This window comes from Bos taurus, chromosome 20, assembly GCF_002263795.3.
Source record: "Bos taurus isolate L1 Dominette 01449 registration number 42190680 breed Hereford chromosome 20, ARS-UCD2.0, whole genome shotgun sequence".
Lineage (NCBI taxonomy): Eukaryota > Metazoa > Chordata > Mammalia > Artiodactyla > Bovidae > Bos > Bos taurus.
In genome coordinates, this window is record NC_037347.1 from 38,087,538 (window position 1) to 38,105,761 (window position 18,224).

An 18,224-nucleotide genomic window follows, 5' to 3' on the forward strand; every position below is an offset into this window, starting at 1 on the left:
TCCACCATTCACTGGGCTTGTATTTTACCCTCATACCTTACCTGGAAAGTTCTCTCGGTTTAGCTTAGGTCTGCGGACAATCACAAAGTCCTTGTCATTCCCTTTGCTTTTCAGCCGTTTTCGTGGGGGGCTCTGTGGGTGGCCCAGGTTTGAAAGCAGTTCCTGGGGGATGTTCTCACTATCCACCTCCTCCTTCTCCAGGGCGGAGACCCCCATGCCTGAAAGCAGTTCAGAAGTCTTGCTAGAATCCCATCCCCACGTGAAACTGGTGGTAACGTTGCTACTCTGGTCGGGTATCTCCTGGAGGTGTTTCCTGCAGAAACGCACAATAGCCCCACGTTCCTTTCAAAAACACGCCCGTAAATAATTCCCAGACAGGCCTAAAGGAAGCTGCAAGCTATGCGCCGCAGAAAGCTTTCACAGCAGTTAACTGAACTGCATTTTTACGTGCCGGCGGCGAGTTCCCAAGAATAAAAGAGAAAATAACCGAATACATCGAAAAGGCTTTTTGATTTCCGATCATGCAGAAGGCCTCAAGAATTTCTTAAAAGTGGAGGGAACATACAAGGAAAGAGGCAGGGCAATCACACACTGATTGAAAACAGCAGCAGGAAAGCTCAATAAGGGAAGACAAATAACATTCACGCTGACCACCGCACTAAAGCATCCACCCATCCACATTTTCCCAAAGAGGCGAAGCAACCATTCACATTACAGCATTGCTAACGATATTAGCAAGTAGCAAAACACGCGGCCTAAAAGAATTAAGACGGTCCATTCATGTTCTGTCTCCTTCTGCAATCGGTTTACCTGTGCATGGCGTCCACAGCTTCGGGAGTTTTAAATGCGTGCATTAATAGCAGAGGTGCCCGCCTCCCGGATTCCCGCTTTGGCGCGCGGCGGCGCACTGTGTGCGGCGCACTGCGTGCGGCCCCGGCTCGCTGCAGCGAAACCCGCGAACTCTATCAACGTTCCATCCCAGCAGCGCGCGCAGAATTCTCCAGCCAGCCGGCTCTCCTCCGCAGCCGTCGTCTGCGGCCCCGCTGCCTGCTGGGAATTGTAGTTTCTGCCCAGCCTGGTAGTCCTGCTGCCTCGCCACTACTTCCTTTCCTTGCAGCTTTGCCGCCTTCGAGATACCCACAACCCCGCGCGGCTGCGGGACCGGACGACCCACAGGGTAGGCGGGGAAGCGGAAGTGGGCGGTGCTCCGACTGACTGGGGAAATGTCAGCTGCTTGACTGGGGTCGGGGTTTCCTTTCTCGTGAGCCCCCGACGTTTTGGTGACTGCCACCGCTGTCGCCAAGGAGTGTGGGTCCCAAACCCTGTAAGGCTGTGGCGGCCGCGGGGTTTCCAGGCCCTTCTGGACGCTGTCCGGCGAGATCGGACGGTGAGCCCGAGGAGGAGAGCGTGAGGCACTTTGAGGTGTGGGGCCGAGCACGGACTGAGAGAGAGGGGCCCCGGAGACCCCGAGAGGCCGCCGTCGGGGGGCCTACGTCCCGGGCAGCTGAGTGGAGGCCGTGGCACGCCCTGCCGGCCAGGTGAGAGGCTGCGGCCGTGGGCGTCACACCTGCTCCCCTCTCTGCCTGGAGCTGTGTACTCCACCTGGGTGAGGGCGGCCCAAAGGACTAGGTCTGTGGACAGGATCTTTTCCTTACGTGTAAAATAGGCACCACGGCAACGACGCTCGTTTCACAGTCGCCGTCAAATCAGAGGCTCGTGAGAGCGTTTTGTAAACGAAAGCGCGGTTCAAACGTGCGGCGGAGGTTTAATTTTAGGGGAGCAGGAGATTCCGGTGAGTGCCAGGGGAAAGCTCAGCATCCCCCGGCAGCCTTGAGAAGTCCCATAAATGCTAGCATGAGAACAAATAAGGTGACTATTGTTTGCAAAAGGCTTTCCGTGCCACGCTAGCGGCCACCAGGAAAGCCATTCGATTACTGTCTCAAAAAAAAAAAAAAAAAAAATTCTGTTTGCCGCACGTCCTAAAAGCCAGCTGCTTGCTTTTAGACTATATCCACGGAGAAGAGTTTGGAGATGGTTAGAGAGTGCCATTTTCTGGGTAGGATGACCGTGCGAAATCCATTGTGCAAATGTTCTATAACTGTGACCATGGGAAAACAGTGAAAGAGAGAAGGAGAATGACTTCCAACCCTAATAAAAATGGAGAGGATTTATAAAGTTCAGAAATAAGCACCCAGAGTCATCACAAAAGTACTAGAATATCACTTAAGCATGCTGTGTGGCATACCTTCTTATTTCTTAAAAAAAAAAAAAAAATTCAATTTACACTGGAGTTAAACCTCCCTAGCTTGTATATCAGCTTGTTTCAGGCTTGAAATGGAACCGCCTCTTGACAGAGGAGGGCGTTCGTGATCCTTTAGTAATTTATTCTTGAAACTAGGTAAAACTGATGTAAAGAATGGATCTGTTCACTGATTGATTCTAGTTGAAACTAGATGAAGAATACTGAGCTGAATGTTCACAATTCATTAAGCTCATGTTATATGGAAAATATTTTAAAATGCAGTGTTGTGACTTTTTTTACATAAAGTTATCTTTATGATATTTTGGCTAAGGAAAAAGCGGTAGCCTGCTTGAAGTCTACATCCTTTCTCTTAAAATTGCAATTCAGAGGAAATATTTAGTCGTCTTCAGGAAAGTGAACAAGACAGAGGGAGCTTATAAACTAATGGAGGAAAAGGAATAAACAAAAAAAAATTGTAATGCCATGATGAGAGTAAAGTTTTGAAATATAATTGGAAGAGGGCACTTAAGATAGAGGTCTTATAAAGTGTTAGTCGCTCAGTCCTGTCTGACTCTGCGACCCCATGGACAGTAGCCCTCCAGACTCCTCTGTCTATGGGGATTCTCCAGGCAAGAGTACTGGAATGGGTAGCCATTTCCTTCTTCAGGGGATCATCCCGATGCAGGGATCGAACCAGGTCTCCTGCATTGCAGGCGGATTCTTACTGTCTGAGCCATCAGGAAAGCCCAATAATTGGAAGAGGACACATAGAGCTCTTATAATGAAGGTCTAATAGGATGATTCTAAATTTAAAAATGAGAAATATCCTTGTGCTAGGATTTAGCCTGAGAGCTAGGAAACATTTCCAGTTTTCAGAATATTTGAAATATCTGAATTAGTGGAAACAAGGACCTTTATAGGGCTTCAGAGAGAGCCTGCCAACTTGGAAAATCAACGTGTTCAAATTCTAGAATAGAAATGGCTCTAATAGTCTGCCCTGGCAGCAGAAATATTTTAGCTTATGAAAATGGAATCATTTCTGCATTTCTTCTAATCATGGCTTTTCTCTTACTATATTAAGTAAAAGTTTAACTTGGTAAATTGGTTCTTTAATATAAGGAATTGTGTCTATTGAAGGTTTGAGATTATTAACTACATGGAGTTTCCTGTCTGGTCTTTCCAAGAACTGCATTGTGATTGCTACTGATGTGGATTATTTTGTTTTCCTGATTAAGTTTTTGTATTTAATACACTCAGTACACCCCAAGTCCCGTTTTAGTGAGAGAAGTATACCATATTTCTAGAATTACTAGATCAGTATCTAGGACAAATCAATTACATTTTAAGTATATCTGCAAATGTCATTAGAGTGAGTAATTTCTAATACTCTTTGGAAGTTTCAGGTAGAGTACAAAGTGACTTTGTAAATTGGAAAGGTGTTTCTCATACATGGGACAAGAGCATAGTTACAAGATGGTCAACATTAGGGCATAGAACTAGCTTATGTGTACATATTTATATATACATATATATTCACTATTCAGTAGTGTATTATTGGGGGTTCCCTGATGGCTCGGATGGTAAAGAATCTGCCTGCAATGTGGGAGACCTGGGTTTGGTTCCTGGGTAGGGAAGATCCCCTGGAGGAGGGCATGGCAACCCACTCCAGTATTCTTGCCTGGAGAATCCTTATGGACAGAGGAGCCTGGCAGGCTGTAGTCCATTGGGTACCAAAGAGTTGGACACGGCTGAGAGACTAAGCACAGCAGAGCACAGTATGTTATTGTTTTTGAAAATCAAATGTGACAAAGGAGATTCTATTAAATAGAAGTGTGATGTGCTTTTTCCTTAGTTCCATAATGGCATGAAGTAAATCTTAAGATTCCTTTAGTTTTTTTATGTTATTTAGCTTAGGTGAACAAAAGACTAACAACAGTTACATAGCAAGAAGTTTCTATCTGCTCATCAAAATTCAAAAGATTCTTTTTCCTTCAGTTAATTTTAGAGTAGATCTTTTAGTTCTTTGCAGTTTAATGTTCTCTACAGTGGGCAGGTTGGGGCAAGAACAGGGTTCTTTCCCAATTCTGTTTTGCTCTGTGCTTTATATTTTACTTTTATCTTGTAGATTACAGTCATGTTTTATCCTTAAATTATGGCAGACTTACTTGCAAAGTTACACAGTTAGATTCTGTATTAAACATGACTTTATTAGCACTCTATCTTGATACATCTAAAAGAATAACAGGAGAATGTGTCTACTTTGTTCATGGAAAGGAAATTAACAAATGAAAGCTGAGCAAAAGGAATGACTTAAACAGTCTAAGTTGCATTAAAAAAAAGTATGTCTGGAATGGATTAAAGACTCCAGTATCCGGTATCCTAATTGTGAGCCTGGCTCTGTAGTCAGGATGCCTCTGTTTGAATCCCACTTCTTAAACTCTCTTGTGCCATTTTCTCTGTTAAACGGGGATACTAATAATCCTTTCTTACTGGGTTGTAAAGTCTAATTCAATAAAGCATGTTAAGTGCTAGCAAAGTGCTTGCAATCTATTTAATAGTAAACTCAATATTAGCTACTCCTTTTTTAAAAAATTATTTTACTACTAGGAAATAGTCTATGGACTATTTTCTAATTACTGAAGTGAATCTTATAATCTCTTTACTGAAAATCTTTAAGAATTCATTACAATGGATCCGGTTGTTTTCTTCTTACCTACTTAATGATTGCTGCCTCTCATGCCTTGCCAAGGGTGAAACAGTTTGAATATGTCCATTTTTCTTCAAAAGGGCTTGTTACACTTTGGAATTCAGTTCACCTGGTTGGTTTGCCAACTTGGCTCATTTATTAAAGATGGCTTCAAAAGATATTATGCCTTTTTTGCATTTTTAGAGTGGGAGTTAACGTTCTCTTGTATTCTATCTATATCCCAAGCTGAATTGTCCTTATACCTGAAATCGTTTAATGTGGAATTAATGCTTATCTTTCGAAGATTTAAATTTTGACTGGTGGTACTGTTGACTTTCATTACTCACATCTGGTTCTGTTCTAATTCTTTTGATTTTTCATTTTTTGGATCTCGAGTTGTCTCCTAGTTCTTAGGCACATATTTAATTTAACAAAGCCTGTGTGATGAATCATTAGGTCTAGTTGAAAATTTTTTATTCACTTTCAGAGTCAGGTTTTGACAAAATATCTGTGTTCTCTTGTTCAGTTGATACCAATCTTTCCTTCCTATCTCCCCCACCTGCCTTTTGGAAAATATTTGGGATGGGATGTTTCAGATTCCAAAATGATCTTAACCTCTAAATTTTCTACTTAAAGTGTGTTTAGTCTGAAAAATTATTATCAGCCATAAAGTACTTAGGAAATAGTACTCCAAGTCAGTAACATAAATAGTACTCAGTCCCGACCTATTCTTTTCCACCCATGGACTGCAGCATATCAGGCTTCCCTGTCTTTCACCATCTCCTGGAGCTTGCTCAAACTCATGTCCTTTGAGTCAGTGATGCCATCCAACTGTCTCATCCTCTGTTGTCCCCTTCTCTTGCCTTCAATCTTTCCCAGCATCAGGGTCTTTTCCAGTGAGTCGGCTCTTTGCATCAGGTGGCCAAAGTATTGGAGCTTCAGCATGAGTCCTTCCAATGAATATTCAGGGTTGATTTCCTTTAGGATTGGCTGGTTGGATCTCTTTGCAGTTCAAGGGACTCCAGGAGTCTTCTCCAGCCCCGTAGTTCAAAAACATCAGTTCTTCGGCACTCAGCTTTCTTTATGGTCCAACTCTCACATAGTGTTTTGATGATTGGCAAAATACTGAGTTGAAACTTTATGAGCTGGTCTATTCAAAGGTAGACTGTGCCTGCTTATCAGGTACTAAAATTTGAGTGAATGGATTGGCATTTTGATTTTTGAGTAAAACCTACTTTTGCTACTGTGGTGTTAATGTCCACTTATGATGTTAATAGCTTTATGTCTCCTTTTCCTTTCTAATCACGTGAAACTAAATTTTGATTTGCCTCTAAATTTTAGTGGTTTTTTTTTCTTCTTAGCCTAAACACACTGTTTAAATAAACAGTAGTATTTCAGAAGGACCATTGTTCTTGTCAAAGAAATATTTGCCCTTTTGTCCCTGATTGTGTTTTTGCATAGCTACACGTCATGGCAGTTCAGCTGCTGCTGCTGCTAAGTCGCTTCAGTCGTGTCCGACTCTGTGCAACCCCATAGACGGCAGCCCACCAGGCTCCCCCATCCCTGGTATTCTCCAGGCAAGAACACTGGAGTGGGTTGCCATTTCCTTCTCCAATGCAGGAAAGTGAAAAGTGAAAGTGAAGTCGCTCAGTTGTGCCCGACTCTTAGCGACCCCATGGACTGCAGCCTACCAGGCTCCTCCATCCATGGGATTTTCCAGGCAAGAGTACTGGAGTGGGGTGCCATTGCAGTTCAGCATATGATTCATTTTGATTCACCTCCATTTTGATAATTTGCCTAGAAAAATGGATGATATTGGTGTGTCAAGTGCTCCTCTTGACATGGCTTTGAGGTGTGTTCTGACTCTTCACAAGGGACAGAACACGATAGATAGATGAAAGGGTGTTTGGTCAACTTGTACACCCAGAGAGGTAATCTTACTTTGTCAGGCGAGGCAAGGAGAGCAATTTCTGTGAGCATGAAGCTTGTGTTTTGTTTTATAGGAATAAATGTGACACAAACTGTCGTAACCACAAAGAATGAGAAGCAAAAGGCCTTTGGTATCCACTCATTGGTTTTTTGGGGGGCATGGGGGCTGAGGTGGGAGACCATTTAGGGTAGAGCTATGCTTTGAGACCATTGAGGCAACTAGTTATCTTCTAGAAGCACAAGGCATGAAGGAGGTGGAGATTAGCAACTGGCATTTGTTGAAGACCTACTATGGAACTCTTATCTGGTGTTTTATAATTCATTTGCTCATCATAGCAATGTGTGTGAGGTGATCGTATGTTCTCATTTAACAGCAAAAATGCCTAAAATTACAGAATTATTAGAGTTGGGATTTGGAATCCAGGTTTCCCATGATATATAATAAAACATTTGTGTTTTAAAATAGTTCTAACTCTAGGCACTTAATAACACCACAGCAAAAATTTTCATTGTCTAGTTGCTATGTGTTTTGCTTTTGTATTACTACACTGATTTTTAATTGTATTAAAATTACAAAAATGCATGTTTATTAGTTTAAATTAAAAGCACACACATACAAAAGAAAGCACAAGGAAAATAGAAGAAAGTAGAAGTCATCTCTTCAGCACTTTGTGACAACTGCTGTTAGTATTTTGATGTATATTTGTCCACGCATATATGTGTGTTTCTTTTGTATACTCCCTAAGATCCCACTTAAAATCTCTAAAATGTCCCTCTGGATCTCATCTTTCTTCTAGACTGAAGGAATCTGGTGGGCTTCTTTCATCATTGTCTTTCTGTTAGGTGGTCCTTGACTCTCACAGATTCCTGCTCCCATAGGTCATGGCTAGGTCAGCAAGATTAGTGATGTATGAAACCCTTTGTCAAAAAGATAATGGACAACAATGAGACTGGTGGATATTCTTAAGACTTCCTGAATTATTTAGTACAAATATTTAAGTTGTTTCTGTGTTTCTAATGTTTAAATAATGTTGCTATGAAAAATAATATTGTAGATAAATTTTTACCTCATTTTGTTTTTTCTCTAAGTTATTTGAAGAAGAGTTGCTAAGACAAAGGCTATGTACCTTTTTTAAGATCTTTGATCAGATCAGATCAGATCAGTCACTCAGTCATGTCTGACTCTTTGCGACCCCATGAATCGCAGCATGCCAGGCCTCCCTGTCCATCACCAACTCCCGGAGTTCACTCAGATTCACGTCCATCGAGTCAGTGATGCCATCCAGCCATCTCATCCTCTGTCGTCCCCTTCTCCTCCTGCCCCCAATCCCTCCCAGCATCACAGTCTTTTCCAATGAGTCAGCTCTTGGCACGAGGTGGCCAAAGTACTGGAGTTTCAGCTTTAGCATCATTCCTTCCAAAGAAATCCCAGGGCTGATCTCCTTTAGAATGGACTGGTTGGATCTCCTTGCAGTCCAAGGGACTCTCAAGAGTCTTCTCCAACACCACAGTTCAAAAGCATCAATTCTTCAGCTCTCAGCCTTCTTCACAGTCCAACTCTCACATCCATACATGACCACAGGAAAAACCATAGCCTTGACTGGACGGATCTTTGTTGGCAAAGTAATGTCTCTGCTTTTGAATATGCTATCTAGGTTGGTCGTAACTTTCCTTCCAAGGAGTAAGCGTCTTTTAATTTCATGGCTGCAGTCACCATCTGCAGTGATTTTGGAGCCCAGAAAAATAAAGTCTGACACTGTTTCCACTGTTTCCCCATCTATTTCCCATGAAGTGGTGGGACCGGATGCCATGATCCTCGTTTTCTGAATGTTGAGCTTTAAGCCAACTTTTTCACTCTCCACTTTCACCTTCATCAAGAGGCTTTTGAGTTCCTCTTCACTTTCTATCATAAGGGTGGTGTCATCTGCATATCTGAGGTTATTGATATTTCTCCCGGCAATCTTGATTCCAGCTTGTGTTTCTTCTAGTCCAGCGTTTCTCATGATGTACTCTGCATATAAGTTAAATAAATAGGGTGACAATATACAGCCTTGACAAACTCCTTTTCCTATTTGGAACCAGTATGTTGTTCCACGTCCAGTTCTAACTGTTGCTTCCTGACCCGCATACAAATTTCTCAAGAGGCAGGTCAGGTGGTCTGGTATTCCCATCTCTTTCAGAATTTTCCACAGTTTATTGTGATCCACACAGTCAAAGGCTTTGGCATAGTCAATAAAGCAGAAATAGATGTTTTTCTGGAACTCTCTTGCTTTTTCCATGATCCAGCAGATGTTGGCAATTTGATCTCTGGTTCCTCTGCCTTTTCTAAAACCAGCTTGAACATCAGGAAGTTCACGGTTCACATATTGCTGAAGCCTAGCTTGGAGAATTTTGAGCATTACTTTACTAGTGTGGGAGATGAGTGCAATTGTGTGGTAGTTTGAGCATTCTTTGGCATTGCCTTTTTTGGCATTGGAATGAAAACTGACTTTTTCCAGTTCTGTGGCCATCGCTGAGTTTTCCAAATTTGCTGGCATATTGAGTGCAGCACTTTCACAGCATCATCTTTCAGGATTTGGAATAGCTCAACTGGAATTCCATCACCTCCACTAGTTTTGTTCGTAGTGATGCTTTCTAAGGCCCACTTGACTTCACATTCCAGGATGTCTGGCTCTAGGTTAGTGATCACACCATGATGATTATCTGAGTTGTGAAGATCTTATTTGTACAGTTCTTCTGTGTATTCTTGCCATCTCTTCTTAATATCTTCTGCTTCTGTTAGGTCCATACCATTTCTGTCCTTTATCAAGCTCATCTTTGTACGAAATGTTCCTTTGGTATCTCTGATTTTCTTGAAGAGATCCCTAGTCTTTCCCATTCTGTTGTTTTCCCCTATTTCTTTGCATTGATCGCTGAAGAAGGCTTTCTTATCTCTTCTTGCTATTCTTTGGAACTCTGCATTCAGATGTTTATATCTTTCCTTTTCTCCCTTGCTTTTCGCTTCTCTTCTTTTCACAGCTGTTTGTAAGGCCTCCCCAGACAGCCATTTTGCTTTTTTGCATTTCTTTTCTATGGGAATGGTCTTGATCCCTGTCTCCTGTACAATGTCACGAACCTCATTCCATAGTTCATCAGGCACTCTATCTATCAGATCTAGGCCCTTAAATCTATTTCTCACTTCCACTGTATAATCAAAAGGGATTTGATTTCTGTCATACCTGAATGGTCTAGTGGTTTTCTCTGCTTTCTTCAATTTCAGTCTGAATTTGGCAATAAGGAGTTCATGGTCTGAGCCACAGTCAGCTCCTGGTCTTGTTTTTGCTGACTGTATACAGCTTCTCCATCTTTGGCTGCAAAGAATATAATCAATCTGATTTCGGTGTTGACCATCTGGTGATGTCCATGTATAGAGTCTTCTCTTGTGTTGTTGGAAGAGGGTGTTTGTTATGACCAGTGCATTTTCTTGGCAAAACTCTATTAGTCTGTGCTGCTTCATTCCGTATTCCAAGGCCAAATTTGCCTGTTACTCCAGGTGTTTGTTGACTTCCTACTTTTGCATTCCAGTCCCCTATAATGAAAAGGACATCTTTTTTGGGTATTAGTTCTAAAAGGTCTTGTAGGTTACATACTGCCAAATTTCTGTCCTCCCTGGCAATGAGTTTTTTTAATATGCCAGACTTGAATTGTTCAGTCTTTATTTTTATTAGATTTTAATTGACAATTATTTTATGAATTTAATATACAGGTAACTAAATAAGATGGAGAATAAAGTGCCTCCATCTTTGAATAGAAAATTATTCATTTAAAACAACCAAAGCAGGCTATAGGAATTCATAAGGAACCTTGGAAAGTACTATCATTCTGCACTATAAAAAAAAAAAAACAAAAAAACCAGTTCCTCGCTTGAAGTTAGTTACAAGGTCAAACGTATGTACTTTTAAACTATTATTTTCTCATCTCATATTAGGGTAACCCGCAAGTTTCATTTCTAGTTTCATGGGACCCCCCCCAGGCATAACATTGTGTCAAAACAAGCCAACAAGTATTCAGTTTGAAGAGAAATAGATGGTGTGGTAAACAGAATAATAGAGCCACCAAGGGTATCTATGCCTTAATTCCTGGAACCAGTAAATACGACTATTAATAGATTATTCAGGTGGGCCCAGTGAGGTCAGGTGAACCCTTAAATGCAAACCTTTCTCCCAGCTAAGGGCAGAAGAGAAAGTCAGCGTTTTCAAGCCTGAGAAGGATTTGACAAGCCATTACTGGCTCTGAGGTATATAGGGCAGCATGCAAAGACTGGGAAAAAGCCTCTAGAATTAAGGGCAAATGCCACCAAGGAAATCAGGATCTCAGTCCCTTAACCATAAAAACTGAATTTTCAGTTCAGTTGCTCAATCATGTCCGACTCTTTGCGACCCCATGGACTGCAGCACACCAGGCCTCCCTGTCTATCACCAACTCCTGGAGTTTACTCAGACTCATATCCATTGAGTCGGTGATGGCAACCAACCGTCTTTACCGACAACCTAAGTGGAAGAACTGTACAAAAAATATCTTTAGGACCCAGATAATCACAATGGTGTGATCACTGACCTAGGGCCAGACATCCTGGAATGTGAGGTCAAGTGGGCCTTAGAAAGCATCAGTATGAACAAAGCTAGTAGAGGTGATGGAATTCCAGTTGAGCTATTTCAAATCCTGAAAGATGATGCTGTGAAAGTGCTGCACTCAATATGCCAGCAAATTTGGAAAACTCAGCAGTGGCCACAGGACTGGAAAAGGTCAGTATTTATTCTAATCCCAAAAAAGGCAATGCCAAAGAATGCTCAAACTACCACACAATTGCACTCATCTCCCACACTAGTAAAGTAATGCTCAAAATTCTCCAAGCCAGGCTTCAGCAATACGTCATCTGTGAACTTCCTGATGTTCAAGCTGGTTTTAGAAAAGGCAGAGGAACCAGAGATCAAATTGCCAGCATCCGCTGGATCATCGAAAAAGCAAGAGGGTTCCAGAAAAACATCTACTTCTTTTTTATTGACTATGCCAAAGCCTTTGACTGTGTGGATCACAATAAACTGTGGAAAATTCTGAAAGAGATGGGAATACCAGACCACCTGACCTGCCTCTTGAGAAATTTGTATGCGGGTCAGGAATCAACAGTTAGAGCTGGACATGGAACAACATACTGGTTCCAAATAGGAAAAGGAGTACGTCAAGGGTGTATATTGTCACCCTGCTTATTTAACTTATATGCAGAGTGCATCATGAGTAATGCTGGGCTGGAAGAAGCACAGGCTGGAATCAAGATTGCCAGGAGAAATATCAATAACCTCAGATATGCAGATGACACCACCCTATGGCAGAAAGTGAAGAGAAAGTAAAAAGTCTCTTGATGAAGGTGAAAGAGGAGAGTGAAAAAGTTGGCTTAAAGCTCAACATTCAGAAAACGAAGATCATGGCATCTGGTCCCATCACTTCATGGGAAATAGATGGGGAAACAGTGGAAACCGTGTCAGACTATTTTTTTGGGCTCCAAAATCACTGCAGATGGTGACTGCAGCCATGAAATTGAAAGATGCTTACACCTTGGAAGGAAAGTTATGACCAACCTAGATAGCATATTGAAAAGCAGAGACATTACTTTGCCAAAAATGGTCCATCTAGTGAAGGCTGTGGTTTTTCCAGTGGTCATGTATGGATGTGAGAGTTGGACTGTGAAGAAAGCTGAGCGCCGAAGAATTGATGCTTTTGAACTGTGGTGTTGGAGAAGACTCTTGAGAGTCCCTTGGACTGCAAGGAGATCCAACCAGTCCATTCTGAAAGAGATTAGCCCTGGGATTTCTTTGGAAGGAATGATGCTAAAGCTGAAACTCCAGTACTTTGGCCATCTCATGCGAAGAGTTGACTCATTGGAGAAGACCCTGATGCTGGGAGGGATTGGGGGCAGGAGGAGAAGGGGACGACAGAGGATGAGATGGCTGGATGGCATCACTGACTCGATGGACGTGAGTCTGATTGAACTCCGGGAGTTGGTGATGGACAGGGAGGCCTGGCGTGCTGCGATTCACGGGGTCGCAAAGAGTCGGACACGACTGAGTGACTGAACTGAACTGAAGTGATCTTAGAAATTCATTTGTCCCTAGAGTCTCCAGAAAGGAACATCTGCTGACACTTCAATTTCAGTCTTGAGAATTCAGTTCAACCACACTCTGCCTAGATATCTGACCCACTGAAACTGATGTGTGGGTGTTGTTTTAACACCCACACTGAGTTTCTAGTAATTCTTTACAACAGCAATCAGTTCAGTTCAGTCACTCAGCTGTGTCCAACTCTTTGCGACCCCATGGACTGCACCAGGCCTCCCTGTCCATCACCAGCTCCTGGAGTTTACCCAAATTCATGTCCATTGAGTCAGTGATGCCATCCAACCATCTCATGCTCTATTGTTCCCTTCTCCTCCTGCCTTCAATCTTTCCCAACATCAGGGTCTTTTCAAAGGAGTAAGCTCTTCCCATCAGGTGGCCAAAGTATTGGAGTTTCAGCTTCAACATCAGTCTTTTCAATGAACACCCAGGACTGATCTCCTTTAGGATGGACTGGTTGGATCTCCTTGCAGTCCAAGGGACTCGCAAGAGTCTTCTCCAACACCACAGTTCAAAAGCATCAGTTCTTCGGCACTCTGCTTTCTTTATAGTCCAACTCACACATCCATACATGACTACTGGAAAAACCATAGCCTTGACTAGATGGACCTTTGTTGGCAAAGTAATGTCTTTGCTTTCTAATAGGCTGTCTAGGTTGGTCATAGCTTTTCTTCCAAGGAGCAAGTGTCTTTTAATTTCATGGCTATAGTCACCATCTGCAGTGATTTTGGAGTCCCCCCCCCCCAGATAAAGTCAGCCACTGTTTCCACTGTTTACCCATCTATTTCCCATGAAGTGATGGAGCTGAATGCCATGATCTTAGTTTTTTTAATGTTAAGCTTTAAGCCAACTTTTTCACTCTCCTCTTTCACTTTCATCGAGAGGCTCTTTAGTTCTTTGCTTTCTGCCATAAGGGTGGTGTCATCTGCATATCTGAAGTTATTGATATTTCTCCTGGAAATCTTGATTCCAGCTTGTGCTTCCTCTAGCCCAGCCTTTCTCATGATGTACTCTGCATATAAGTTAAATAAGCAGGGTGACAATATACAGCCTTGGCGTACTCCTTTTCCTATTTGGAACCAGTCCGTTGTTCCATGTCCAGTTCTAACTGTTGATTCCTGACCCGCATACAGATTTCTCAAGAGGCAGGTCCGGTGGTCTGGTATTCCCATCTCTTTCAGAATTTTCCACAGTTTGTTGTGATCCACACAGGCAAAGGCTTTGGCATAGTCAATAAAGCAGAAGTAGATGTTTTTCTGGAACCCGCTTGCTTTTTCGATGATCCAGCGGATGTTGGCAATTTGATCTCTGGTTCCTCTGCCTTTTCTAAAACCAGCTTGAACATCAGGAAGTTCACGGTTCACGTATTGCTGAAGCCTAGCTTGGAGAATTTTGAGCATTACTTTACTAGCGTGTGAGATGAGTGCAGTTGTGCGGTAGTCTGAGCATTCTTTGGCATTGCATTTCTTAGGGATTGGGATGAAAACTGACCTTTTCCAGTCCTGTGGCCACTGCCGAGTTTTCCAAATTTACTGGCATATTGAGTGCAGCACTTTCACAGCATCAGTTTTAGGATTTGAAATAGCTCAACTGGAGTTCCATCACCTCCACTAGCTTTGTTCGTACTGATGCTTTCTAAGGCCCACTTGACTTCACATTCCAGGATGTCTGGCTCTAGGTGAGTGATCACACCATGATGATCATCTGGGTCGTGAAGATCTGTTTTATACAGTTCTGTGTATTCTTGCCACCTCTTGTTAATATCTTCTGCTTCTGTTAGGTCCATACCATTTCTGTCCTTTATTGAGCCTATCTTTGTATGAAATGTTCCCTTGGCATCTCTGATTTTCTTGAAGAGATCTCTAGTGTTTCCCATTCTATTGTTTTCGTCTGTTTCTTTGCAGGATCACTGAAGAAGGCTTTCTTATCTCTTGTTGCTATTCTTTGGAACTCTGCATTCAGACGGGTAACAGCAATAGGAGACACATACACTGAGTATGGGAAGAAATGTAACCAAATCATTTCTTTATTACTAGAATAAAGGATCCATAATTCTGCTTATTCATCTATAACATTAAAAGTAGTATGTATCAAACTGAAAAATTGACAGCCATTATAAAAGAATAATTACTAACTATCAGAAAGTTTGTAACTGATTGTGTTGTTTGCTTAAACTATTGTCTTACTACCTAATTATTATTAAGGTCTCCATGTATTTCATTATTGTTCATTCATTCTTATTTTTATGCATATTATGTAAAAATACATGAATCTAGTTTTTCTCTTAATGTTATGGTAGTTTTCTAATGTTATTAAATAATCTTAAATATCATTTCTTATACTTCAGTAACATTCCATCATTTCATTCTGCTATGCTTTAGCATCTCCTTGCTTATCTCTGATATTCATTCTTTTTTTCTACGGTTGTCATACTCCTTGTGTTGAACAATTTCAGGCAAAATAAATATCTAAGTCAAACCGTAAAAGGATTTTCATATGGTAATTATATTTAGTAAATTCACACTGAATAATATTTTTCTTAAAAGAGCTGTATCTTAAAGATGGTAATGGTTTTCTTAAGCATATTCTACATCTGGCTGTCACTTAACCTATTCCTGGCTTAAAAATAAGATTTGGCATACCGTAATGATACAAGATTTTCCTTTGATATTGAAATTTGAAATTTTGAGTAGTAGTTAGTAATGAGCAGAATTTTAAGCCTTTTGAGTTGTAATATTGTTGTATAGTTGCTAAGTCATGTTTGAGTCCTTTGTGACCCCCATGGACTGTAGCTTACCAGTCTCCTCTGTCCTTGGGAATTCACAGGCAAGAAGACTAGACCAGGTTGCCATTTCCTTCTCCAGGGGATCTTCCCAATCTAGGGGTTGAACCCACGTGGAAGATCCCCTGGAGAAGGGAAAGGCTACCCACTCCAGTATTCTGGCCTGGAGAATTCCATAGACTTATAGTCCATGGGGTCTCAAAGAGTCAGACATGACTGAGTGACTTTCACTTTACTCTTTACTCCTGCATTGGCAGGAAGATTCTTTACCACTGAGCCCTTGAGGGAAGCCCTCAGGGAAGCCCTTGAGTTGTAATAAATATATGTAAAATCAATTTTGGAGACAATAGTGGGTGTTATGTTACCTTTGAAGTTATCAGTAATAAAAAAAATAGTGTAGGTACTATAGTATACAGTAATGTTTTTTATTCATTTACTTATTCACTAGACAGATATTTTTTGAATAGCAACTATATGCCAGAGACTATAATATAGACATGGAGTACAGTACTGAATAAAACAGTGAAGCCTCTGCTCTCATGGGGCTTCCCAGGTGACGCAGTGGTAAAGAATCTGCCTGCCAATACAAGAGATGCAAGAGACTTGGGTTCGATTCCTAGGTCAGGAAGATCCCCTGGAGTAGGAAATGGCTACCCACTCCAGTATTCTTGCCTGGAAAAATCCATGGACAGAGGAGGCTGGTGGGCTACAGTTCGTGGGGTTGCAAAGAGTCAAGACACAACTGAGCATGCCTGCCCTCTGCTCTCATGGAGAGAGAGAGAGTGTGTGTTGATGTGTGTGTGGTGGGGATTGTTACAGGGAAACAATAAAGAACATACATTGTATCAGGTAGATAACTGCTTTTAAGTAAAATATAGAGGTAATGGAAATAGAGAATGACAAATCGGTTTCTATTTTAGATACTTAAGAATGAAAATATTGGTTGAAATCCACAGAGGGATGGAAGGAAACTACTTCAATAATATAAAGAAATAATAAAGTAAATAGTTTATTAAATATGATTTTCATTTGTGATATTCCATATAAGGGTATTTCTTATATAAATTTAAATTTAGCCTATAAAGTACTCAGACTTTCTTTATTCTTTTAATAACTAACTTTGATTGGGAATGTTTGTTAATTTGACATATTTTATTGATTCTACCTTATTTTATTTAGGTGGATTGCATCATGGTACTGATTCTCTATGTTAAGATGTTGATTTTTCCTTGGGACATTGTAGTTAGTCCATAGACAACCAGAAATGCCTGACATTGATTTTATAGAGGTGGAAAGCACATATATTGTCTTCAGTTAGTAAAAGTAAAGTATTTTATAAGACTAGAGAAATATCAGATAAACAATTTTATGATGTCTGTACCATCAACATTTAAAATTAAAATATTTTTAAATATATAACTTTATTCACTAATCATTGATAAATTTTTCTGCCTATAAAATAGGTGAAGTAACTTTAAAGACAATAAGATTTATATAGATAGATGGAAAAGATAAGTATATTTTGTGGCACAGGAGATGAAAGAGAATTTCAAGTCCTGAAATTTAGACAAGATTCATATGAAAGAAAAATACTGCTTCAAACAAAGGAAATGTTACTTTCAAATGGTCTCTCTCTTTCTGTTTCTCCCTCCCTCTCTTTTAGAAAATCTGAAGTAATGATTATGGATGACTTAGAAACCTTATTTTACAAAATATCTAATTTCATAGGATCAGTAAATAGTGTATTTATATAAAATATTGTTAGGATTTATAATATTAAGGAACAACTCCAAGTGACACTGTATTTAAACTGTTCATATCTAGTATTCTTACTTTGTAATATTTTTGGAACTAGTGTGATTTTTGCTAAAATAATTTTTTCCCTAAAAATATAATTTATGCAAAATTTTCAACATATGCTTTAAAACACAGAAGTACTTGAGAATAGGGTTTATCCTTTTATTTTACTCAGAGTCAGGTGTAAAGCCTGACAGTTTTCTAAAGAATTTATTAGTACATGAATAAAAAATAATTGGGAAATTTCCAAGTGGTCATTTCATACGTTAACACTGCCTTATTTTTTTTCTTCTTGGCTTATAGAAATGATCCAGGCCTATACGTGAATTACTTTGGTGAATCAGAGGAAACATTGAATAATGAGTGGTGCAGCTCTGGGACTCGAGATTGTTTTTGTCTTTTTCCTGGCATTATTCCTACTTCATCGTTATGGAGACTTTAAGAAGCAGCATAGACTTGTCATTGTTGGAACACTGCTAGCTTGGTATCTCTGCTTTCTGATTGTCTTTATACTCCCTCTGGATGTTAGTACGGTAAGAGGTGAAACTAATTTTCACAATTTAAAACGCAGTTGTAATCAGACAGTATGTTTGAGATATGTTTTTAAGACAGCTCAGTTATATGAAAGTTAATTTTAAT

General features: G+C 40.6%; 2 protein-coding genes across 8 annotated transcripts in view; one reads left to right on the top strand and one right to left on the bottom strand.

Moving 5' to 3' along the window:
• SKP2 (S-phase kinase associated protein 2) overlaps positions 1-1,002 on the bottom strand; it is a 39,271-nt gene extending 38,269 nt beyond the window's left edge. Inside the window, exons 1-2 of one of the 3 annotated variants that reach the window (NM_001435096.1) lie at positions 811-1,002; positions 42-313 (exon numbers count right to left, since the gene is read on the bottom strand). In NM_001435096.1, the coding sequence (NP_001422025.1) occupies positions 42-313; positions 811-854 (316 nt within the window). In that variant the 5' untranslated portion in view covers positions 855-1,002. Of the gene's footprint in view, positions 1-41; positions 314-715; positions 784-810 lie in introns of those variants that run through there. The other 2 variants (XM_059878721.1, XM_024981288.2) reach the window with 2 other exon arrangements.
• Positions 1,003-1,090: 88 nt separating this feature from the next.
• The window catches only part of LMBRD2 (LMBR1 domain containing 2), a 52,260-nt gene continuing 35,126 nt past the window's right edge, over positions 1,091-18,224 (top strand). For 4 of the 5 annotated variants that reach the window (XM_005221594.5, XM_005221596.5, NM_001192240.3 and 1 more), the window contains exons 1-2: positions 1,202-1,538; positions 17,889-18,118. In XM_005221594.5, the coding sequence (XP_005221651.2) occupies positions 17,945-18,118 (174 nt within the window). In that variant the 5' untranslated portion in view covers positions 1,202-1,538; positions 17,889-17,944. Of the gene's footprint in view, positions 1,178-1,201; positions 1,539-17,888; positions 18,119-18,224 lie in introns of those variants that run through there. The other variant, XM_059878692.1, reaches the window with a different exon arrangement.